The 25,407-nt window shown below is 40.6% G+C and overlaps 1 protein-coding gene across 1 annotated transcript in view; it reads left to right on the top strand.

The window, feature by feature from the left end:
• DOCK8 (dedicator of cytokinesis 8) overlaps positions 1-21,608 on the top strand; it is an 83,208-nt gene extending 61,600 nt beyond the window's left edge. The window contains exons 33-47 of the mRNA XM_074166620.1: positions 2,058-2,154; positions 3,068-3,202; positions 5,035-5,187; positions 6,240-6,398; positions 7,190-7,290; positions 7,749-7,941; positions 14,562-14,705; positions 15,609-15,740; positions 16,533-16,667; positions 17,201-17,290; positions 17,728-17,964; positions 18,602-18,745; positions 19,777-19,883; positions 20,728-20,895; positions 21,545-21,608. Of these exons, the coding sequence (XP_074022721.1) occupies positions 2,058-2,154; positions 3,068-3,202; positions 5,035-5,187; positions 6,240-6,398; positions 7,190-7,290; positions 7,749-7,941; positions 14,562-14,705; positions 15,609-15,740; positions 16,533-16,667; positions 17,201-17,290; positions 17,728-17,964; positions 18,602-18,745; positions 19,777-19,883; positions 20,728-20,895; positions 21,545-21,608 (2,059 nt within the window). The remainder of the gene's footprint in view (positions 1-2,057; positions 2,155-3,067; positions 3,203-5,034; positions 5,188-6,239; positions 6,399-7,189; positions 7,291-7,748; positions 7,942-14,561; positions 14,706-15,608; positions 15,741-16,532; positions 16,668-17,200; positions 17,291-17,727; positions 17,965-18,601; positions 18,746-19,776; positions 19,884-20,727; positions 20,896-21,544) is intronic.
• The last annotated feature ends 3,799 nt before the right edge of the window (positions 21,609-25,407 follow it).

The raw sequence follows: 25,407 nt of genomic DNA, 5'->3' as shown, positions 1-25,407 counted from the left end.
AGTTAGTGTCTCAGTTTATGGAAAACTGTATTTTTGTGAATGATTTGTGTTACTAACAGCATTTTCATATGGTGCATGCTAAGTTCCGGTAAGCATGGAACTGTTTGCTTTCCCCTAAAGGAGATGTGTCATTTGTGCGTAGATACTTGCTTGAATTTTGACTATCTGAATGGGCCACTGTGCGTCACATAGAGACTGTGGCCTCTCACCAGTCCAGCTGCTGTGAGCTCCATTGCGAATTTGTGAATTTGACCTGAGAACAGTGGCTCATGCTATGTGGCAGCTACACTGTTGTAGCCGTGATTATCACATACAATTTTTAACCCAAGATTGTTAATTTGCAATTTATCCAAGCTTTTAAAAAATAATCCTTCCACCTTCTGTGCTAGATTGGAAGAGGTGCAGATCCAGTGTCAATATTCTTGTTTTGCCCTGAAAGTAGCTTGCTTTCTCCCAGTTTCATTGAAATCAAAGCAAAACAGTCCTAAAGCAGCAACTCTACAATATCTCTTTACAGGAGTTTAGTTAAACCACTTAAAATAAAACTTCTGGTTACATAAGTAAAACTCTGCATACTGTCCAGGCCTTTCTGGTTTACCCAGCACTCATCACTGTGGTATGCGAGATCCTTGCTCTCGTTCTTTGTGGATCCCTTTAGTGTCTATGTCCCATAAGTAAGGTGTTTGCAGGTAGTATGTGGCACAGCAGGTTTACACAGGTTGCCACTCAGCCTCACTCAGCCTGCTTCTTCTTCAGTCTCCAGCATGCTTTGCGATTGTAGTTGCAGTTACAAGCTACGTGTGGTGTCAGAGAGGATCCAGTCAGCATGGTTAATGTGCAAGGCTGAATGATTGCTGGAAATGGTTCAAACAGCTATGCTGTTTGCTTGATTTGTTCTGTTCTTACTCATATTTAGTGATCCCTGGCTTGATTATGGCACTTTTGGCAGACCCTTCTGTTCTTGGTTGATTTGAGTCATTGTAATTAATAACCATACAAGTCCCTGACTTCCTTTCCTAGTCCTTCCCAGAATTATCTGGTTGTGCCCAAAAGGATGGCTCTTTACTTCTCTGGTTTCTTTTTGGGTAAGACTCCACTGGGCACAAAAGTTAAATGAACATGGCAGAAAAGCCACAGATTTTGAAGTCACTCAGAAGCATCATTGGAAGGGTGTTGTTCCAGCCATAGACATGCACCTTACAAACTTTGGCCCAAGTGACAGTAGCTCTAATCTCAAGCTCTAGAGAGCAGCTTCTGGCCATGAAACAGCCCTTTTCTAAGCAGTTTAGGAAACAGAACAAAGCCTCCTCTTTGAGTTTCTGGCATAGAAGGGATCTCTGAAAATTAAATTGTTAGGAGCTGCACCTATGCTTAAGAGCATCCGGTTGTGGAGGAGCTGTGTTCCAGCTCATCCTTAAGTTTAAATTAACAGGGTATCGTGCATTGCCTTACCACCACCTTCTGTCTTGTTTTGGTGCTCTCTTAATGGCCTGGGGCACCACTGTATTGACCCTGCAGCTGTTGGACGTGCTGTCTTATGTTGTCAACAGTCTCAAGAATCAACATTTTAAATTGCTTACATTAAACACTGCTGCTATGGCATTGAAGCAATTTCCCCTTTGCCCAAGCCTTTATTTTTACTTTTTTTTTTTTCTGAAAAGTGTCAGATCAGTTGCCTTTTATTCCATTTTGGGTTTTAGTGTCCTGCTACAGGTAATGCATTCAGAAATTACTGCATAGCTTATTGAACAATTGAACATGATATTGAGGGCAGAGTAGCCATTACACAGATTGCTATTAAGGATGCAGAAGCATCTATCTGAACTATCCAGATGCCTAGTTTTCAGGTTTCCCCTTTGGGACTTCTGTTCTACGATAACAGCTCTCCTAATTTGACTCAGTAGTTCTTAAGAACCACCTCTGAACACTATTTTCATTGTTTGCTCTTACGGGATCATTCAGAATGGTATTGTTTGTATTTTGGCTTTGTTTAAATAGCAGACCATCTAACTCTTGGGGGACTCTCTGCATGCTTTAATTAGAACTCACTTTTGCAGGACAAAAGCTGAGCTAGATCAAGAAGCTCTGATCAGTGGAAACCTGGCAACTGAAGCTAACCTGATCGTTCTCGATATGCAAGAGAACATCATCCAGGTGGGAAATGGCAGAGCTGGCTTGGTACCAATCCCCGCTCCCTCAGAAGCCAGTGAAAGCAAGATTCATTTCTCCTTTTGTTTCTTAGGCAGGGAAAAATGTTTTAATTAAAGATCTTTCATAAACTTCTATAATCTTGAAGGGAAAAAAAAAAAAAGATGAATGAATCCAAAGATGAAATTGCTGCCTGCCTACAGGACTTACTTAACTTATAGGAGTCAGATGCAGTAAAATTTCACAGGTTCTTCAACAGCATTGGAACTGTGATAGTTGACTCTGCTTAAACATGGTCTCCTAGTTTAGGAGAGACAGTCCAAATTTGTGGGTATGGGAATACTACTGTTGGAGCAACATACATATTCATAGATAGCAAGGAGAAAACTTAGTTCTTGAAAAACTGTTAGTAGAAAAGACTCCCATAGTACTGGACGTGGTTTTTGCACGACACCACTCATAGCACCTAGTCTCCCCCCCATTTGGTTTGTGGGTTTGATCAGAGCATACCAGTATGTCTATTTAGACTATACGCCCAGGAAATCAGAGCATGAGGGGACGAGGGGAAGGATGGTTCTTGCCCACCACAGGTTCACTTCCTGATCCAAGGTATATGAAAGATGGGACAGAAGGCAGACAGAGCTTCAAGAGTCACTGCAGAAGCTGGCTGAGCTTAAAAATGCATTGGAGGTTCTGCAGATATTGAGAAATGTTTGGGAAATTTTCCCCTCAGTCTTCCTGATCACTACAAAAGTGTTTTGAAATTCCTCTGAAGCAGAGGTTAACAAATGAAAAAACTGGAATCTATAAATTCCTGGATGTGTCTCATGGACAGAAGAGCAGAACTTCAGTTCCTATGTGCTAGTTCATTGCTGAATAACCTCACAAAGGTATTGTTGTTTTTCTCCTCCATGTGTAGGCAAGCTTTGCGGCAGAGTGCAGAGACAATCTTTTGGGAGGAGTTTTGAAGGTCCTGGTAAATTCTCTTGGCTGTGATCAGAGCACCACATACCTGACTCATTGCTTTGCTACACTTAGAGCACTCATTGCTAAGGTATGCTCTTGACATACTTAAGTTTTCATGCTTCCAATCAAGTTATTAGAGCAGCATTTCTAGAGCAGAACTGTGTGCATTTACTTACCACTTTACCTTTGGCATCCATTAAATATGTTTTGCATATGTAAATACAAATGTGTATCTATAGCAATGTTGCAAGGTTGTTTCATTGACCATACAAGATGGAATAACTGAGTCTCAATAATCTCGTGGGTTTAGCAGTCTACTCTTAAATACAGGTGATTTACTAATGAAAAGGTAAAACATTCCTGTTAAATTTCACATGCATTCTGATTTTAGTTAGGAATCTTAATGCCAAGGATTGCACAGATTCCATAAAGTCAAAATTAAATTATTATATCATCAGGACTAGTTTCCAATCAGTTGGGCAGCAGGGAAATCAAAGCTAACTCATCAGAGATCAGGCGGATCATTCTAGGATTTTACCTCTAAGATAGGTTCCAAAACTCTGAGTAGATTTTAAGATGTTGCCAGATTTCGTCTTCATCCTGCCTGAAAACTAAGCCAAATCCTAACCTCTCTTTCATTTCTGTATCACCAATTAAAAAAAAAAAAGATCAAAATGTATATAAGGACAGAATTTGACCCAACATTTTTATAATATGGGTCATAATGGGTTAGAAGCTTCATGAGGACTCTCTCAAATCTGTTTTAAGATTTATTCTCCTACAAAGAGAAGAGTTTCACAAAGGAAAAATCCATGAAGTCTTTTTTTCCCCTAAACTCTTCTAAAATGCAAATAACAAACAGGATACTCCTGTCCAATTAATGCCTGTCTGCTGTTAAATGTAGATTGGCTGACAAAGCCTAATTACAGGGTAGGTATCTGCCTAGTTATGAAACTCATAATTATGTTTTCATTGTACCTTATCTTTGAAAGCTAACTTCCAATTACAATAATGAATTTTGTGAAGCAATTGTTATTCTCATTGAAATAGATCTTCTAGTTAAGCTGACTCAGTTCTGTATTTTATGAAGCAATCATTCCAATTATTTCTATTGCACTGTAGGTATATAGATGTTATTTTACAAATAAAAATGATAGAAACCTGTGCCAGCAGGCTTGTAATATAAATTAGACATAAAACAGGGAGATAATGGAGTGAAGAAAGGTTGAAAAACCTGGAAATGGGCCTGCAAATGAAAAATAATACCCTGTGTTCTGCCTGCACACCTTTATCAGTCCTACATATGTACATACAGTACTGGTGCCTCTGTGCTGTCTACAGTGAGAGTGTCTTAGGGCAGACATCCTGCCCCCAGGTTTATTGTCTGTGAGGTGCATTGTGTAGACATTGTAAAGGAGGGTCTGGCATGAAAGCTGGGCAGTGGAAGTTTTGTGGCACACCATAAGAGGAAGAACATGCTGGAGGGCTGGGGAAGGGCAGGGCATTGGTGCAAAAAGCTAGTAATTGCTCCTTATGCTTAAGGAATTATTTGCATGTTTCATCAACAATTATATATTCTGAAAATAGCAACTCTTTGTGCTTCTAAGAATTTTGCAATAACTGATGTTTTCAAAAGCTCCTAAAGCCATGGGACTTTCAGAAATTTTTTTATTCTCTCTCTTTCTGCTACTCTTTTTCTAAAAAGAAAGACTGTTTTCAAACCCTTCTTCTCTGTAGAAAAACTTAAAAATGGAACCTATAGCATCACAGGAATCAGAAATCCAAATTTTAAAAGTATAAAATGTAGGTTTTGCAAACTTTAGTCTTTGTCTGAATCCTGTGATTTTTGTGCACTAAGGTAATGATGTTTTAATGGCCAGAAATGAGAGTAATGAATATTTTCTTCTCTATCTCCCTTAGTTTGGAGATTTCCTGTTTGAAGAGGAGGTCGAACAATGTGCTGACCTGTGTCAAAGGGTTCTCCATCACTGCAGCAGCAGCATAGATATTACACGGACTCAAGCCTGTGCCACTCTTTATCTCCTCATGAGATACAGCTTCAGCTCTACCAGTGTAAGATTTTGAGAACAGCAGTATGTTTTGTGCCACCTTTTTTTGTGATCAATTGAAACTGAAGCTGAAGTTGTGATAGCAAATGGAATGCATCTACAGATAAATGGTCATATGTTATGCTGTTTGGCACGTTTGAGCCAGAAGAGGTGCTAGAAGTGTAGGGGGTAAAGTAATTTTAATTATTGTTCATTACTTTGTTTAGGAAAATGTAACTTTTTCTGCAACATCTGTAAATGCATCTTCAAATGCAACAGCATTAGGCCTCTGATAGAAAGGACTATACAATGCATAAGCAATACTCTTCATTTTGTCATGCTGGGGTTTTTTCACTCCTGTGTCAAAACTACTTAAACTTAGACTAGTTCTATTCTAATGCAAATACAACCTCAGTAGAATTACTGTATGCTTATATTGGTCTCAGGACTAGGCTCTGATTTTTGCAACATATAGGGAGCAAAGTACATATGTTATGCATGTAGGTTCACAATGTCCTAGCATCAAAGGACATACGTTAGCATTTTGGGTAGCATCTGAACTTGCACAGAATTTTCTCACTAGTTGTTATTTTAAAAGCCTTGAAAATATAAAAACTGTTGGCTTTGCAGGAGGAAAATGTGCCTCTGAGACACCATGCTCAGCAAGGCGTAGTGCATCACCACGTGAAGCCCTCAGAGGCCTTTTGCTTCCCAGACTTGTTTCCAGAATGTTTTCCCAATGCTGCTTCTTCTTTTTCTCCTCTCCTCTGTGGGTAGCCTGATCTTCACACCCACTGGCCTGTGCAGAGGGGGAAAAGAGGTGCTTCGCCCTATGTATTTCAAGGTATAGTCTTGCCCCAAAGTACAGGCATGTCAGAATTAGGGAACTTTGGCATAACCAGGTAAAACAGGACTAGCTTTGATACACCAGAGGCCACTTGTGTGAGCGGTGAGTTTAACACACTCAGTGTGGGCAGGAGAAAGTGGGTTTTGTTTATACACTAGACAGAGGTGTGTGAAATTATGTGCATGGTGCAGTGCCATCATTCTCTCATGCTTTTTTTTTTTTCCTTAAAGAATTTTGCAAGAGTGAAGATGCAGGTGACCATGTCACTAGCCTCTCTGGTTGGCAAATCACCCGAGTTTAATGAGGAATTCCTTCGACGATCCTTACGAACCATCCTAGCCTATGCAGAGGAAGATGCAGATATGCAGGCAACTCCATTTCCCATTCAGGTCAAATCGTTTATGACATCTGTGGCTTTTATTAGGAACTTTCACATAGGAATGTGCTTGGAGCAAGTCCTAGATCTTGGTCTTCCAAAGCAATGAAAATTTAAGATGCAGGGGTTATTGCATGAGTCCATTCCTAACACAACAATAAGCAGGAAAGAGGTGGAGGACTTAGTTCCATAGAATAAACTCTTAAGAAGTTCCACAGAAAGGAGAATCATCTCTTAGCTTTTGTACAACTTTCTTCTAGACCCCAGCAGAAACTGTACCCTATAAGAGTTTCCTAAGATGGAATTTGATTCATTATGTTTTCAGATAAGTAGCATCTTGGAAACTTCTTTCCCTTTTCCAATTCATAAGGTGGCAGCAGCAATAAGGAAAAACATTTCAGACAACTGTCAGACGCTATGCTAAAATTCTTACAGTAACTCAGCTTTTGCTGAAGACTTACAAAAACTTACAAAAATCTGCTTTGTTATCAGATCACAGATCAACAAGAGCTGAACATTAGCACATACATTTGATCATTTTTTTTTCATCCAGAAATAAACAGATCAAAGGATTCCAGCTTATTTTTATTAATTATAATGTGTGTATAATATTTGCTACGCTAACAGTCTTTGCTGCATTGAATAGAGTTGGAAAAATATATCTTGTAGCAATTCAGCATCCTGACATTTCCTTTGGTAAGAGACTAAAATAGAGTAACATCATCTGGTGTAAATGTTGTTATTTTTCTAGAAGGGAAAAAATAAACACCTGAGAAATGGATGTTGATCTTTGTATTACTGCAGGTAGAGGAGCTGCTGTGTAATCTGAACAGCATCCTGTCAGATACAGTAAAAATGAGGGAATTTCAGGAAGATCCGGAGATGCTCATGGATCTCATGTACAGGTGAATCCATTTAGATTTGCTACTGACGAAATTCTGCAGCAAGGTGAGCACAAGAACAGTGTGTTTTAGGGACAAGCTGTGGACAAACCCTTTAGCTGTTCTGTTTGTGTACATTCCCACTTTAGCACAGCTGATCTGTCCCAGGGGGCCCAGGCTGTGGGACTGAGCATGCTGCAGTGGAGCCACTGGGAGGTGGGCATAGACTTAAGCAAGGATAGGAGTCAGAGACTGATGAACACTGAAGAGTCTTGGATTCAGCAGTTTCACTCTCCTCATAGCCCCTGTGTGTCCTGCCTACCCCTGCCTAAGCATTTCTTTTGCCATGTGCTTAGTGAATTATACAGAATAAAGACAGGGATGTCTCCTTCCATTCAGCCAAGGTGGAGAACTATAAAGGTTCTTCCTTTTATTTGAGAAGAAGTGATTGTTCACATCTCCTTTCTGCCCTGTGTTGTTAGAATTGCCAAAGGATACCAGACATCACCCGACTTGAGGTTGACTTGGCTGCAAAACATGGCAGAGAAGCACACCAAGAGGAAGTGCTACACAGAAGCAGCCATGTGTCTGGTTCATGCTGCAGCGCTGGTGGCAGAGTACCTCAGCATGCTTGAAGATCGAAACTATCTCCCAGTGGGCAGTGTCAGCTTTCAGGTAAGAAAAGGCTCCCAAGCTCTGACAGCATAAGTCTGGGATGGTCTGTTCTGGTGTGTGTATTCCTTCTTGTGTTAAGCAGAGTAGAAGTGCATGTATGGGGAGGAAAATTTACAATGGCAGATTATCCATCACCACTCACAGTAGATTGTTCTGATGATTTATGCTTACTGATGAAAACTGGTACTTTAGTATCTGGCTGTGTCTAGCTTCTATTACCAACAGTTGGATACTGTAATCTCTTGTTTGTTAAGTAGAACCCCTCTATTATCTCATGACTTTTTCTAGGGCTGTTACTTATCAACTGTGACATATGCATCTTTCAAATATCTTTCTCATGGTCTAGGTAATCCAAGCTACCCAGTTCTTCTAGGCATGTTCTCCAATCCTTTGATTGTCCTCCAGTTACTAACCAACACCCTTTTGATTGATGAATGACACAATCACTATATGCAGTCACATCAAAGTCAAATAAAAATGTCCCATAAGTTCTTTAAGCCTAGGAAGTACTTCTCAGTTTGTCTCTCCAAAGAGTCCACTGGTTCTTTTGGCATTGTTGAGCTCTTTACTCAGTAATACATTGATCATTTCCAAGGAGTTTTCTTGGGTTTTGTTATTCACCCTTCTTTTCTACATCACATAGATGAAAGCATAACTTTTTGTTGCTGGAGTTAGACATTTTGAAATGTAGATATTTATACACAATTTTTCAGATTATGCAGTTTTGGTTACTCTTACCTGAACTGACTTCATGTGCTAATTCAGTGATTTTACTGCTTTTTAAAAAATAGGAATAGCTGAACCCTGAAAATATTCCTATGTGTTGATGTTTCCTGCTTTATTATTATCCTCTAAGACTAGTTAAGACCATTGTTCATTTACAGAGTGCTTGCTGCGATGATTATGAATCTTTCCAACTAATGAGTGGAAATGTTTTGCAGAATCAGCTCAGAAGTTTTATAGGCTTCTACTGTTTGGGCATTATTATCTTTATGAGATTGTAATCTCTTTAAAAGTATTAGGTTTCTATAGTCTGGTATTGATTCAGATTAATTACAATACCTTTAATTTTTTCTTAAGTAAAAAAAAAAGTATTTCCATCACTTTATCCTGGGTGCAGTCTGATAAACCAGGCACTATCTACTCATCTTGTTTACTTTTAAAAAATGTGGTCTCCTCCTATTGGCTCCTCTGGAACTTCCACGCTTTTCTAAAACATATACCAACTCAGTGTTCTCTGCCTGAATATCCTTTGCTTAGCTCTTTTAAACTGTTGAGGAAAACAGTTTAAGGTCCAGCTGATTTTGAAATGGCTAACACTAGTAGTTGGTACGTTCATCATCCCTTGATATAACCATACCATCTGTTGTTTTTTTTCCGTTGGAATAGTAAATATGAACAGTATTGAACCACTTGGCATTTTGCATTGAGTTTAGTATGTTTTATTTTGTTTATTTATTTTTGTTTATTGCAGTTCCACTGTAGCAGTCAGGTGATGGACTAGTGTTATTCTTAAATTCCTTTACTCTTAAGATAGCTAAATATACTCTTTTTCACAGAATCACAGAATCAAAGAATGATATGGGGTTGGAAGGGACCTCTGGAGATCATCTAGTCCAACCACCCTGCCAAAGCACATCCACCTAGAGCAGGTTGCACAGGAACGTGTCCAGGCAGGTTTTGAATGTCTCCAGAGAAGGAGACTCCACCACCTCCCTGGGCAGCCCATTCCAGTGCTCTGCCTCCCTCAAAGTAAAGAAGTTCCTCCTCATGTTTAGGTGGAACTTCTTATGTTCAAGTTTGTGGCCGTTACCTCTTGTCCTGTCACTGGGGACCACTGAAAAAAGACTGGCCCCATCCTCTTTTACACCCACCCTTTAAGTATTTATAGGCGTTGATCAGATGCCCCCTCAGTCTTCTCTTCTCCAGACTAGAAACCCCAAGTCCCTCAGCCTTTCCTCATAAGAAAGATGCTCCAGGCCCCTAATCATCTTTGTAGCCCTTTACTGTACCCTCTCCAGCAGTTCCCTGTCCTTCTTGAACTGGGGAGCCCAGAACTGGACACAGTGCTCCAGATGGGGCCTCACCAGGGCAGAGTAGAGGGGGAGGATAACCTCCCTCGACCTGCTGGTCACACTCTTCCTGATGCACCCCAGGATGCCATTGGCCTTCTTGTCCTCAAAGGCACATTGCTGGCTCATGGTCACCCTGTTGTCCACCAGGACTCCCAGGTCTTTTTCCTCAGAGCTGCTCTCCAGCAGGTCAGCCCCCAACCTGTACTGATGCATGGGGTTATTCCTCCCCAGGTGCAGCACCCTACACTTGCCCCTGTTGAATTTCATCAGGGTCCTCTCTGCCCAAGTCTCCAGCCTGTTCAGGTCTTGCTGTGTGGCAGCACAGCCTTCTGTTGTGTCAGCCACCCCTCCCAGTTTTATATCATCAGCAAACTTGCATTCCACCCCTTCATCCAGGTCATTGATGAATATATTGAAGAGGACTGGACCCAGTACTGACCCCTGGGGAACCCCACTTGTTACAGACATCCAACTAGATTCTGTGCCCCTAATAGCAACCCTCTGAGCTCTGTATTTCAGCCAGTTTTCAATCCACCTGCTGTACATACATCTAACCCACACTTCTTAAGCTTACCTATGAGGATGCTGTGGGAGACTCTGTCAAAAGCCTTGCTGAAGTCAAAGTAGACAACATCCACCGCCCTCCCCTCATCTATCCATCTGGCATTGTAGAAGGCTATTCGGTTAGTCAGACCTGATTTCCCCTTGGTGAATCCGTGTTGACTACTTCTGATACCTTTCTTTTCCTCCATATGCTTTGAGATGATGCCCAGAACAAGCTGTTCCATCATCTTTCCAGGAATGGAGGTGAGGCTGACCGGCCTGTAGTTTCCCAGGTCCTCCTTCTTGCCCTTTTTGAAGACTGGAGTGACATTGGCTTTCCTCCAGTCCTTGGGCACCTCACCTGTTCTCCAGGACCTTTCAAAGACAATGGAGAGCGGCCCAGCAATGACTTGTGCCAGCTCCCTCAGCGCTCGTAGGTGCATCCCATCAGGATCCATGGACTTGCAGATATCCAGTTTGTGTAACTGTTCTCTAACTTGATCTTCTCAGCCAAAGGGAAGTCTTCCTTCATCCAGACTTTCTCTGTTACCTCCAAAGTCTGGGACTCCTGAGGACTGGCCTGAGCAGTAAAGGCGGACGTAAACAAAACATTCAGCAACTCTGCCTTCTCTGCATCCTCTGTCACCATGGCACCCGTCTTGCTCAACAGTGGGCCCACATTTTCTCCAGTTTTCCTTTTGCTTCCAATATACTTGAAAAAACCCCTTCTTGTTGACTTTGACATCCCTTGCCAATTTTAATTCCAAGGAGGCTTTGGCTTTCCTTGTTTCATCCCTGCATACTCTAACGGCATTCTTGTAATCTTCCCAAGTGGTCAGTCCCTTCTGGTTAAGAAGCGGTCAGTCCCTTTTACTGGCTAAACTTCTGGCCTTGAATTTATACTTCTGCGATTTTGTATCCCTTATCAGTTTTGCATACTTCCTAACTTCTAACTTCCATTCATTACTTCTACTTTTTACTTGTCTCCCTACTCGTTACATACTATCATCATTTAGATATAGGTGAAATCTGCATTCCCTTCCAATGTCATCCTGCTCCCAGGCTGCCTTGAAAGCCTATAATCTCACACACTTGACCCAATTTCTCCCAATTCCTCCTTCCAGTGCTCCCAGATTATGCAGATTGCCGTAACGGGTATACTTCCAGTTATTTTAGAGAACTGAAGTCTACGCTACAAAGAACTAGGCAAGCAAAAACTTAGAAGTTTAAAGGGAACAAATCAATCTCTCTCATCAAAATACTTGTGTAAATACATTTGCCAAAGGAACAGTTGCTCCATAGGAGAGATGTAATAAAAAGCCTTAATGACCAGAAACCCAATTGCACAACTCTTTACCATACAGCATAATTTTGAATTTCAGTTTGCTCAATAACAATAATTAACTATAATAACGCTTTGCGTTTTCACAAAGCCTTTCAAGAGAAGAGCTCTCATTCTTTACAAACAGGTTAGTGTTTCGTAGCACCTGTGAAGATCTTGTTCAGATGACCTTGATAAAAGAGAGAAACACTACTCATACTGTCTTGGCTTTACCTGGAGTTCTAGATCTCCCTCATTGACTCTTTCTGTGTCCATTCCTTCATTTAGCTCAGATATTAATTAATTTCATATCAGTGATATACATTCACTTGTGGAATTTAGAGTGATAATAATGTGTATTTAAAAAGATTATTCTGCATGAGCAGAAGCGTTATGTCCTTTTTACAGCTGAGTAAAATGAGGCAGCAAAGGATTAAATCTGTTGACCTAGGTCTTCTGCAGCGAATTTGTTCGCATCCAGGAAACTGGTTGTCAGTAGAGTAACATGTTTCCTTATACTGTGCCGGACAAAACTGTACATGCTTCCCTCTGTGCAATCAAAACTATCTCAAATCAGAATGGGATCACCTTCAGTGAAATTCCCTTTAAGCTGAATTTGTGTTTACACTGAATCCCCTTTGCAAGTGTTAAGGCAGACTCAGAGTATGAATTGCCTATGGACTGACTTTAGAGCCACTTTATATTACCACAGACAAGGGCTTAGTGTATGTGTCTACCTGCTGTGTTAATTAGCACAGGGGTAATTAACCGGGGCTCAGCAGTAGCCTAATTCAACTGTGATGTTTTGGCTATCTAGGTTGCAGGCTACTCTAGACATAGCTAACATGGCGATAAGGGCTGGGGACAGTAAAGCCCATCAGGCTTGCACAGGTGTCACTTTCCTTAAAGAAAACTAGTCTTGTGAGGTCCAAAGTAATTGCCAGAGATATGCATGGTAACTTGTGTATTGCCTTTAAGGGACATATAGTATTCTTCAATATGAAAGGCAGATCAAAGCAAAAGGGGGGTGAGGCATGTCCACTTTGCGAAAGATCATAGAAGCACCAGGAATATGTCACGAGTGCTCTCTCCTACTAGAGTGCATGGACTGTAAAACATGGAAATACATGCCTGACATTAGTTATTACGGGTTTAAAGGCAAAGAGATAATTGGTATCTGACTTTCTTGGTTACTTTCATAATAAATCATTCCTCTGGACGTTTTCCCTTTGCTACAAAAAGAAAAAAAAAAGCTACCAAAGGCCACATGCCGTTCTGTGAAAACAGTCCTCAATGGCTACTATTTAAAAAAGGAAAAACCAGAAATTGAGCTGCAGCATGGGTTGTAGAGTTGCCCTAAGTATGTACCAAGGAGGCTAACTGTGGTTGAAATCATCTTCAATGAGCCCGGTAGGTAAAAAGTGGCATGGGTGTGCTAAAACATGCTGCAGTTTTCCCTCTGGATGAAATTCAGACATAGTCTTAATTCTGCAAATGTCCTGAGCTTTGTGCTCACCCTTCCAGCGGAGCTGATGTGATGTGCAGACTAGGCACTGCGATGGCAGCATGGCTAGGGTAAATTTCACCCATGGAGAAATAAATACATCCACAAAGCCCAAGGGGGAAAGTCCTATGTTGCTAGTGATATGTGGTGCCAATTCTTTATCTGAAATGTGATCAATAGTAACAGCTCTCAGTGTCTCTGCCATTTTATAAAGATATCTTTAAGGACTCAGCTAGCTAGCCAGCTGGCATCTATCCTGCACACAGACAGATTGTCATTGCCAGTTTCTGCTGAAGTGAGACACTATGACACTAATTTAACTCCTTTTAATTACTAGCAAATCGAAGCTTAGCATTTCTGCTGTTGTTGAAAGTTACATATGCTAGTTCCATACTGCATGTACACATATTTTAATGTTCATTTATATGTATTTCTACGTATTATAAAAATGTTAACGTTGACTCTACCCAGCATCATTTATTCAAAGGGATCCTGAAGAACTGTAGATGTGTTATTTCATGGCCTAGAATCTCAAGGAGTGACTGACATTGTGTACTTTATCTAGTTTTATTTAAACACACAATAAGATCAATAACTTTAACAAGAAATTGAGTAAATTCTGCAGGATCAAGGTGTAATATGGCAGAGGCTGAAAAGAGAAGCAGCATTCAATTATTGCAGTTTTTAGAGCAGTATTGTCTGTGTCCTACTTCTCCTCTTCTTGCAAAAGTCAAATCAACAACTTGAAAGTTCAACTTCTTCAAGATGATGGCAGGAGGTCTGGGGTGCAGCTGGAATTTCCTACCCCCAGACGCCGGCAGCAGGAAGGGCACTTAGGTTGGGACCCCTCTGGCTGGGAGGTGGAGCTCATTGCAGCTTCATGGACATCCATCCACCAGAGAGAGGCCTGTTTGCAACCTACAGGTGTCTGCCTTTTAAGCCTGGAGCGAGAAAGAAAGTTTAGGGGTTTTGTAGTGAAACTCCTGATCTGCCATCTGCAGAGATTTATGATGTTACATTCACCTCTAAATGGAATTTAACTGTGTATCCCCTGGCTGTGCTTGTATAATCTCATTCCTCTTCCTGTCATATAAATATGTTGAAACTGTTTCTGCCTCAATATCTATGATAGACTTTTGATCTAGGTTTCTGATTTCTGTGCTCTGATGTACTTTAGAACATTTCGTCCAATGCACTGGAGGAATCTGCTGTTTCAGATGATGTTTTGTCTCCAGATGAAGATGGTATATGTTCTGGGAGGTATTTCTCAGAAAGTGGCCTCGTAGGGCTGCTGGAACAAGCAGCAGAGCTCTTCAGCACGGTGAGTAAGGGCCAAAATCACAGGAAGAAGGAGCGGTGCTGTCTGGGCCAGATCCATATCTTACTTTACTGTGCATAAGGAAACAAAGCCTTACTGCTAAATCAGGCCCCACTGTAAACAACAAGAGGCAGAGACACACCTTACGGCTGACCCAGCCCTGCCTCAGCCAGGTTGGCTAAGCTAGGCTTTTCGGGTAGCCTAGCTCAGCCATTTAGCCACCTCTACTGTGCAGACTACAGGCAGCATCAGCAGAAAGTGATCATACCAGGCATGAAACAAGCCCTTTGGTTGGTATTGTCATGGGATAGTATATTATTTAAAAAAAAAAAATCTTGCTATCTTGCTTAAACTATAGATTTTAGAAAGCATGTAAGAGTTACTTCTGTGCTTTTACACAGCATACAACCACCAGCCTCATAATCTACACTTACCATGGAAAGAGTCATGATGTTAATACTCAAGTAGCTCAACATATTGTTGTAGTGCTAAAGAGGATATATGATTTAGCACCTCTGAAGATATCATTTGGGTTCTTTTGTCCAGATGCAGCTCTGGTTGCCCTGAATGATATATGCTAAACAAATCCATTTCCTTCTGCTTACCTGCAGGGACTTTTCTAACCCCTGAGTAGAAACCATGTGCTTAACGTGGGAATGTAGGCTTGAGAGCCCAATAGATCAGAGATCCAAATTAGATCCAGTTTGTTATTTGCAACTCAGAACTATTTGTTTGCTATTACTAGTTTTTAGAAAGCTAGAACAAGCAACATAGCAGATTAAAAGATGAATCCCATAAATCCCCTTTTCAGCCAGGCCATTTATGGAGATCTAGTTTCTTTTCAGGGTGCATGAGGACTAATTTAATTTCTTCTATTATTTTTTTTTTTTCCTCTTTTCTCCCAAGGGGGGATTGTATGAAACCGTAAACGAGGTGTACAAAATTGTCATCCCCATACTGGAAGCACATCGAGACTTCAGGAAGCTTACCTTGACACACGGCAAGCTGCAGAAGGCCTTTGACAGCATTATTAATAAGGTAGTCTTGAGGCAAGGCACAGCTAGCAAGACACATTGCTGGGCTGCACTGTTTGTTAAAGACTGGTGATAATAAAAGTGTTCATATGAAATAGATGCATTTCCTTTTTGTAACAAAAGCTTCCATCTGCTTTGGCCTACCTACAAAGGGTAGTCTACAGTGAAAAGAGGCTCTATCCACTCTGCAGGAAAAAGCAGAGATGAATATAAAACTGATATAAAGTTACAGAAAAATAGCTGAATAGGTCAAACTTAGAATGAGAACATGCATGATTCCACCTGGCCACATCTATTTAAGAAAAAGGACTTCATTGTCAGTTAACTTGTGCTTTCAGTTATAAAACAGAAGAAATACAAAAGCCTGGCTAAATTCTCAGCACTCATACTGCCCCTTTTCTTCTCTTTCTCCAGAAGAATCTTATTGCTGAGTCTAGTCAGTTTCAAATTCTTACCAATTTTCATTGCAAAATTTTAATTTTGTTAATGTGTATCCAATGGAATTAAAAAATAGTAAGTTTTTTTTTTTTTTTTTGCAAAAGTCACTTCATGATTAACCTAAATTTTAAGTTGGATTTCAATCAAATGTCACTTTAATTTCTATGCTTTCCTACATGAATACGTGCTTCTAATCCATCAGCACTGATGATATGTAGAACTGTCTCTGAAATAGGGAAAACGTAGGATTAGTGGATTTTTCTTATCTGTCAGTTGGGGAAAAAAGGCATCCAAATGCTACAACGTTGACATAAAAAAATAAGTAATTATAAATTTCCTCTTTCTTTTTATCAATTAGGGTCAAAAGCGAATGTTTGGAACTTACTTCCGTGTTGGTTTCTATGGATCCAAATTTGGGGACTTAGATGAGCAGGAATTTGTTTATAAGGAGCCTGCAATTACCAAACTTCCTGAGATTTCTCACAGATTAGAGGTAAAGAAAAAAACATTGTGTTAATATGGTCTCCAATGTTATGTTATACTTTCTAATGAACCCACACAGTTCTAATAGTATTATTGCTATATAGAAATCAGTAACAAACTGATTTGTACCATACTTTATTTTCTTTGTGTATAACCTTTCCATTGTAGCCCTGTTTACAGCAGAATGATGAAAGTAATTAATACTCTTGAGGCCACATCTCTTATGAGCGGGCCTGTAATATATTCAATTACTCAATTTGAGCAGTCCAGATATATGCTTTGGTGTCTTTTCAGATTTTTCATGGAACTTCTTTCATGGTTCTCTTTTGATCACTTTACCTTGAGTTCTGCTTTTTTGTAAGCAATTCACACTGATCTTCCTTGGAATATGCCTTACCCTGGCCAGCTGTGATTCATGAAGCATTATACTGACTGTACAGACGCCAGAAATTGTCATGGTTTCTCCTTTCTCCTAGAGGCATACAGATCATTAGCAGTATATTAAGGACTAAAAACACTCTGATAATTCTGTTTCCTTTCCAGGGATTTTATGGCCAGTGTTTTGGGGAGGATGCTGTGGAAGTGATTAAGGACTCTGCTCCTGTAGACAAAAGAAAGTTGGATCCCAATAAGGTAGGGAAAGTCCTACTGGGAGTGTTGAATGCTTTATCACAGTAGAGAAATGAATAGGGGGGGACTCCCCTGAAACTTTTATGCTCAAACATTAAGGCACCAAAAAAAAATAATCCAAATTTGGCTGTGTGTCTGTGCCCAGGGATATCCTTAAAGGTTCTGAGAAAGGCTTAGTTTGGTACCTTGTCACAGAGTGTGGAAATAGAAGTTTTGATCTGGTCCCTGCTGTGGCTCTGATCCCAAGGGTTAAGCTGTGCCCTTCCTGGAGGCAAGTTTTGTCATCTCTGAAGAAGAGAAGTAGCCCAAAAGGATTTGCAGCTCTGTGCTCTTCTAGACAATGCTCAGCCAACATGAACTATAGGATATTTCTCATATGCCATTCCTTTTATATTTCTTGGGTTGTAAAGTACTGTAATGATTCTTCCCTCTTTTCTCAGGCATACATACAAATTACTTTTGTGGAGCCATATTTTGATGAGTATGAGATGAAAGACAGAGTAACTTATTTTGAGAAGAACTTCAACCTCTGTCGGTTCATGTACACTACGCCTTTCACCATGGATGGGCGCCCCAGAGGAGAACTTAGCGAGCAATACAAGAGGAATACCATCTTAACCACAATGCATGCTTTCCCCTACATCAAAACTAGAATCAATGTCATCCAAAAAGAAGAGGTAATTGCATTTTGAGGACAGATCTAATTTCTCAAGGGTTGAGGAAGTTTCTGGCTGAGAAGATTTTCAAATTCTATGCTTGGCAGAAAAAAAGAAGGCTGAATTTCTCAGACATGTTGCTCTTATAAATGAGAATGGCATAGAATGGGTAAACAAATGCAAGATAGGTATTTACTATGGAGAAAAGAGGATAGTGAGTGTATGTTCTTCTTTTGAGCAGTCAGTTGTAATGCTGTGTAGGAGGATGTGTGGAGCTGTATTTATGGCTGTACTTCTAGCTGATAAAGTGCAGTCAAAGCACTAAATTGGGCTCAGAGCTGGTTTAGAGACAGGGAAGCTTTACTGAGGTAAAAAGTGCAAAACCATTTCAGACATGAAGTCAGTAACTTATAATAATAATGAATTCATGCAAACAGGGAGTCAGATCCACATCCTATTCTTGGAAATGACAAGGTGTCAAAGAGCTTTGGAGCAGATGCAGCATCTACCAAGATGACATTTAGATTAAACAGTCTTCCTGGGTTTCACAACTGCTGCTTTTGGCACAGGATAATGATAGTGGTATTGCCAGATTTAAAACAGGTCAACTGCATGCATGATTCAGGTAATGAAGCATCTTTTCTTCCATTTCTATTAGTTTATTTTAACTCCAATTGAAGTTGCTATTGAAGACATGCGGAAAAAAACACAGGAACTAACTGCAGCCACCAACCAAGAACCACCAGATGCCAAAATGCTCCAGATGGTTTTGCAGGGCTCAGTTGGAGCCACTGTGAATCAGGTAAGGTATCCAAATAAGCCAGATGAAAGGTTTCTGCATACTTTTCTCATTGTGCATTCTTTTCGTTCTCATCTCTTGCACTGGAAGAAGTACATACAGTCAGACACATTAAGTCATAATGTGCATTTCATCCCTTGATATTTAGTCATTGTATGCTGTTCATTAGGTATGCTTTTGGTAAAAGTGCTCATGGAAGTGCTGTCTTGATTGTAGGTGTCTTGTGGCACCTGGGCACCTTGTGGCCCTGGAAACCTTGTGAATGCATCCAAGGATTTTCCATTTCTAGCACTCTAGCCATCTCAGCCATTTTATTCACTCCAGGTGTATCCTTGGGGAGTGAGAGTAATAACAACAATTCTGTGTGGGACCACCACAAACTCACAGTTTCACAGAAAACATGTGAATCAAGACCTGAGTGGCCAAAATAAAGTTGAGATGCAATAATTATAACATAGATATGCCTGCTAACAAAAAAGGCAATTTAAAAAAAAATTAAATGAAAGAATGAAGGAAAAACTGAGAGAAAACTTGGCATTATCCACAATTTTACAGAGCTTGCTTTCTTTGCTGAAAGACTAAATACTCTCAGTTTCTCCAGATTCTTCATCAACCAAAGCCTCTAGTCTGAAGTAACATATTGCTGTAAGCTTTGGAAAGAGTAGTCCTTTTCTGCACTGGTCTTATTTAACTCCCTTGGGGTCTTGTAATGCCACAAATCGGAGCTGTTTTTCTCTCATGTAACCAGGTTTGGCAGTAGAGCTATCCCACCTCTTCTCTGCTGAGTAGAATTTGTCTGTTACCTTTTTTGTGGGGCTGGAGGGGAAATGAAAATAGGAGAGGATAAAATATGATGGGCAAAAACTCTGCTTGACAAAGGAAATATCAAGCGGAAAAAGGAGCAGACCCCCCATGCTGTTATGATGACTTTTGTTTTATAACTCCTGCTCAAGAAATAACAGCTTAACCAAACGTGTAGTCTCTTTCCAGTCTAAGCCGGTGTTCTTGACATTTTCCTGTGTTATTCCTACAAGGGACCGCTAGAGGTAGCGCAAGTGTTCCTGGCTGAAATTCCAGCAGACCCCAAACTTTATCGACACCACAACAAGTTGAGGTTGTGCTTCAAAGAGTTTATAATGAGGTCAGTAAAACAAAATTAAAATGTTGAATTGCATCAATAAAGACAATCGCAATAATGCAACGATAATATGACTGTGTAATTAATTATGCAAGATCATAAATCCTGACATCTCATGCTTTAGACACTTAGTTCAGACTTGTCTCTGCTCATGATCAATGCTTTGGTAGGTTTTGCATCCCAAATGGGAGGAAATTTTAACACTTCAAACCAATTGTGTAGAAATTAGGATCTTTAATTTGTTTTATCTTTTGACATTTTACAGAAATCAAGCATTTCACATTATTGCCTTGATTTTCCTTTTAATAAAATGTCATTTTTCTGCAGGAAGCTGTTCATAAGAAAACATTTGACCCTATCTATCTGTCAAGCAGACACATTGGTAGTGATAGCCACATATGGCTATTGCTTGAGATATGTTTGTAAATCTTAACAAGCATACTCACATAGCAAGATATTCCTCTCCTTAGTCCAAAAAATAGCATAATTGTTGAAGGATAAGTTTGAGTTTAAAAATGAGCCTTATGCAGAAGATACAGCCTCTACTCTCTGCTGTTGTGATTGCACCTGTTTACAGTAAGTAGGAAGGTAGCTCAGTATTCTGCAGTCAAAAATTTTTTTTATTAGCATTTCTAATGTCTTAAAAATATCACCTCAATTTGTGTACTTGGAAAAGACAGAGGTTTCTTATATGTTCATTATCACTTTGGAATTGAGAATTTATCACAGGAATACCTAGCCTGGAGGAGATGGATCCTTGGCCATTCAGATTACCTAACACAAAGTTAATGAGTTTAACGGAAGTAGGTGATACATGTTAAGTCTTTTTTTCTTTTCTTTTGCCTAGGTGTGGTGAAGCAGTGGAGAAAAACAAGCGCCTTATTACTGCTGACCAGCGGGAATATCAGCTAGAGCTCAAAAAGAACTACGGGAAGCTGAAGGAGAACCTTAGGCCCATGATTGAGAGGAAGATCCCAGAGCTGTACAAACCTGTAGTGAAAGTCCATAGCACAAGGTACAGTTAGGACAGGGTTATCTGTTGTAGCTGTAGAAAAAGATGCCATTTTTGCAAGAAAGAAAGGCACTTTTACTGGCAGCTAAAAACAGGCCATAATATACACTGCCAACTTCATACTTGATTAAAGAAGTCTGCTGACTTCCACTGGAGCTGAATGTAGTATTAACTGTGTTTCTCAAGCTGCTCATTCCTGGGGTAAGGGGTTTATGTCGTTTTAACACATTGTTAGAGGGGACTTCCCTCTGCCCTAATGAAAAGATATTGGAAACCTCTTTCCATTTCTTCAACATTTGAAGCCAGGAAGGAGGTAGAACAGGTATGAGTTTGTTTTGAACACATGGCACCATGTGGTGTTAGCCAGCATGAGGTAAGCATGATCCTTTCACTCCCAGATAACTTAATACACTTTAGGCCCATGTCTGGGACGAGAAAGTCTTAACTTAGTTCTTTCCTTATGAATATACACTTCTTCACAAAGCCATTGTGTCCACTGTAGGGTGAGAGCAAAAGAAGGAATATGCAGCTGGCCTACAAACACGTAACATGTTTCAGCTGATGATTTGCCAGCTGCTCCTTTTCACAAGGCAGGTTTTTCTTGGATTCTTTTTAATTTGCCAACTTTATTTATGTATCCATTTCATTTCAGGGAATCTTTTCGAAACCACAGTTTCAGGAAATATGATGCCCAGACTTCTTCACAAAGTACCTAAGAACCAGCTGCTTTGACCAAGGAAGAGCTTCATGCTGCAAGCCAGGAGTGATGGGGATTTCAGCATCTATAAAATCAGACATCTTTCACAGGACAGCATGTGTGCTTTGTTGACAGCATGCAGAACAGCATTTAGACAAGATCACTGAATGTAAACTGGGGGATGACTCCTAATCAACCATATTGCATGAGGGCTTGGGAAGAAGAGGGTGCTTTTTGGATACTTTTACATATATGGCAAAATAATCACATAATATGGAGGAGTGGACCATTAGAGTGGTCAGTGGCATGAGGTCAGTCACCAGTAGCTAACACGCAACTCCGTGTAGTTTGGTTGAGGTGTTCTGTGAATCCAAACAATGTGTTTCAGGGACACTGACAAATTATGTCTTTTTATGGTCCTTTTCCGAGACAGCATTTATCCATGTGCTTTTGGCAACAGAGCACATTCTGCAAGTTGATCACATGTTTAAATGCTGTCTTAATTAGGGGGGACATGGTAACCTCCTCAGTGTTCCTGGAGCTGCAGGAAAGAATAATTTCCTCAATTTCTGTCACCAATTTCTATCACAGTCCTTAACTGCAGGGAGAGTTCTGCACAAGTTTTCTCAACCAAAGCTTGGAAAGCGAGAAGTAGCCACATTCTTATAGATCTTCTAATATTTTTTTTAACTATAGAGACTTGATATGCAGTTGGATTTTTTAATAATCAGTGTCATGTTTAGCAGAGCTAACAAGTAATAGTTTAAAAAGAAGACGCTAAGCTACGAGTGATTCTTACTATACGATGCTCTTATGTAAATAACCTTATCCAAAATTAACTACAGAAGCGCACAGAGAGGATTTCCTACAAAGCACTTCACTCAGGCTTTACTGCAGCTTAAGAGAAATTAGCACATAATTTATGATACCTAATACTTAGTATTTTCTGAACCCTGAGCAAACATTTTACTAAATAAGCTTTAAAGGACTTTTTTGAAGTAAGGAAGTAATACTACAGTTTTGCAGATGAGGATGTGGAGCAAGAGAGAGATCAGGACTTTGGTACTCATTTAGTGAGGCAATGGCAGAGCCACAGTTTGTATTGTGACCATGCTTACCATGTAATGATTGTATTTTGAAACAAAGATCGATGAAATCCCTCAGTATTACTTACTTCCTTCTACATTTTCAGGGTTTTGGAAATTATAGTTTAATGCTGATTAAAATAACCGATCCCATTTGCCCAAATACATAATTTAGTGTTAAAATTAAATGAAACAATGGAATTACATTTTTCTTTGTACTTCATTTTAGAAAATTACAGTGAACTTTCTCAGAGCTGATGCCATATGTTTCTAAATGCAACTTTGCTCCGGAAGTATAAAGAAGATTGAGGCTGCTTCTGTTAGTGGAAACATTTTGACTTTTTATGGTCAACTGCAGCCTTGCTATTTGATAAGATGAATTTTCCCAGCACTTCATTGACATCTGAGCAAGTCAGATTTTGCATGTGCTGTGTAGAAGATTCACAGGGATGATCAAACAAGATGAGATGTGGAAATCGGTGAAGTAAACCCTGTACTTACACAGCACTTGGAGTGTAAGAAAGCATTTCCCTCCTCATTCATAGTATTGTTAAATGCAATAATCAGGAATAATTGCTCTGATGAAGTACATAAGCAAATGATACAAAAAGCTCAAAGCAGAAGATGCTTCCGTGCAGTGGCTTCCCTGTATTCAAGTTACTTTGAAACAGTTATAAGTTGAAAAGATGATTAATTTCCCAAAGCTTTGAAGCTATGAGGTCTCTGCCTATCAGAACCTAGCCCTTTATCTATCGTTTTTAACAGCCTGTTCAGGAGGAAGGTCAGAGTACTGTCATCTTTCAAACCCATAATCCAACCTCATTGTTTTGAAGATGCTTATCCTTTACAGCCTAAATAACAGAAACCTCAGGTAAACAAAAACCTGCTACAGGTATACAATATACCAGGTAAAAGTCGTGAAGTGTTTCCTCTTTTGTGGTCCTTGAACTGAACAATACTCAAGATAACATGAATACTGAAGGACTCTTAACTTACATTTTACGAGCTGAGCACCCCTCAACCCATTGTCCAGTCTTGCCCCCAGTTTGTAGCTCATGTTGTCCCTTCCACAAATGAAACATGGTTTGTACATTTCTTTCAAGAATTGAACTACATGTATTTTCTATTATGATATTCATTTTGCAATAAAGTGACTGTTTCACACGATGTTCAGAAGTGCCTTTGTGTTGTATCTTATACCTCAATGGAAAGAAAATTTCAGTAGGAGCAACCTTTCTTTGTAGAAGCATCATTCAGCGGAAAATACAAAGATTTGGGTAGGGGAGGTGACAGTCTATCTTTAGGAAAAGTTGTGTCTGTTGCAGGGGTAACAGGCAACAACTTGCTTCCTAACTTATTTTTTCATCCAGTGTACGTGAAAAATGGCAGTGGGAAGCTGAGTGACAGAAGTGCCCTCCTTTCTTCCTCTGATGTGTAGGTGTAGAGCAGAAACATGCCTGATTCTTGAATGACACACCATCTGAGCGATCCAAAACTAGGGAGAGTTGCGTGTGTCTACACTAGTTCTATCAAGGGCTAAACTACTGAGGCTGTCACAGCGAAACCAGCGAGTGAGGCACAGAACTACACCCACCCTGGTACAGAGATTCCCACGGGTGTCTCGGCTGGGAGTTCACCATAGCTCACTTACTCCTTGCATTTGCCATCAGCGAGCACCAGCTTTAAGGAGCCTGGTGCTGCTTTGGGGGCTGGAATCCTTTAGCTCAGCACGAACTTCTCTCTCTTCACCACCACAGCCGTGCCCCATCCCGCTGCACCGTGCAGCGGCAGTGTCCAGTCCATACACAGCCGCCGCACCCAGCAGAGCACAGCTGATCTGCACAGGGTGAGAGCACACACTCGCACGCCTGACAGCGTGCAGACAGCACACATGTATAAGGAGTCCATGCTGGCTCTGAGAATCATGGAATCACGGAATTGTCAGAGTTGGAAGGGACCTCTAGAGATCATCTAGTCCAACTCCCCTGCTAAAGCAGGATTGCCTAGAGCACATTACTCAGGACTGCATCCAGGCGGGTCTTGAAGATCTCCAGAGAAGGGGACTCCACAACCTCCCTGGGCAGCCTGTTCCAGTGCTCTGTCACCCTCACCATAAAGAATTTTCTCCTCATATTTAAATGGAACTTCCTATGTTCCAGCTTGTGCCCGTTGCCCCTCGTCCTATTGTTGGGAACCACTGAAAAGAGGCTCAAGATTGAACATTCAAGACAAGTCATTCAAGACAAGATGTTCAAGACTGAACAGGCACGCGACCGTGAGTAGCTGTAGCCACACTTGTGCTGGGTAAAGAGAAACGCGGTGTTGTCACTTACAACTGGCAGGTCTGGGTTACACAGCCTTCATGAGGGTCGTCCATCTCTTCGGACACTTCGGAAGGGAGAGCCACCCTGCAGGAAGACCTGGATAGGCTGAAGGAGTGGTCTGTCAAGAGCCTTATGAAGTTCAACAAGGACAAGTGTAAAGACTTGAACCATAATCCAGGAGTGCAGCACAGGCTGAGATCTGCTCACCTGGGGAGCAGCTCTGTGGAAAGGGACCTGAGGGTCAATATGAGTGAACAGTGCACTGCTGCCGCAAAGAAAGCCAACATGACGCTGGGCTGCATCAACGAGGGCATCACCAGCAGAGATAAGGAAGTCATTTTCCCACTGTACTCAACTTGGAGGCACACTTGAATGTCCCTTCAGTTTAGGACCCTGCTCCAGCCTGTCC

This window comes from Numenius arquata, chromosome Z (genome assembly GCF_964106895.1).
Source record: "Numenius arquata chromosome Z, bNumArq3.hap1.1, whole genome shotgun sequence".
NCBI classification, from domain to species: Eukaryota; Metazoa; Chordata; class Aves; order Charadriiformes; family Scolopacidae; genus Numenius; species Numenius arquata.
Note: the sequence above shows the minus strand (reverse complement) of the source record. Positions and strands in the feature narration are given on the sequence as shown.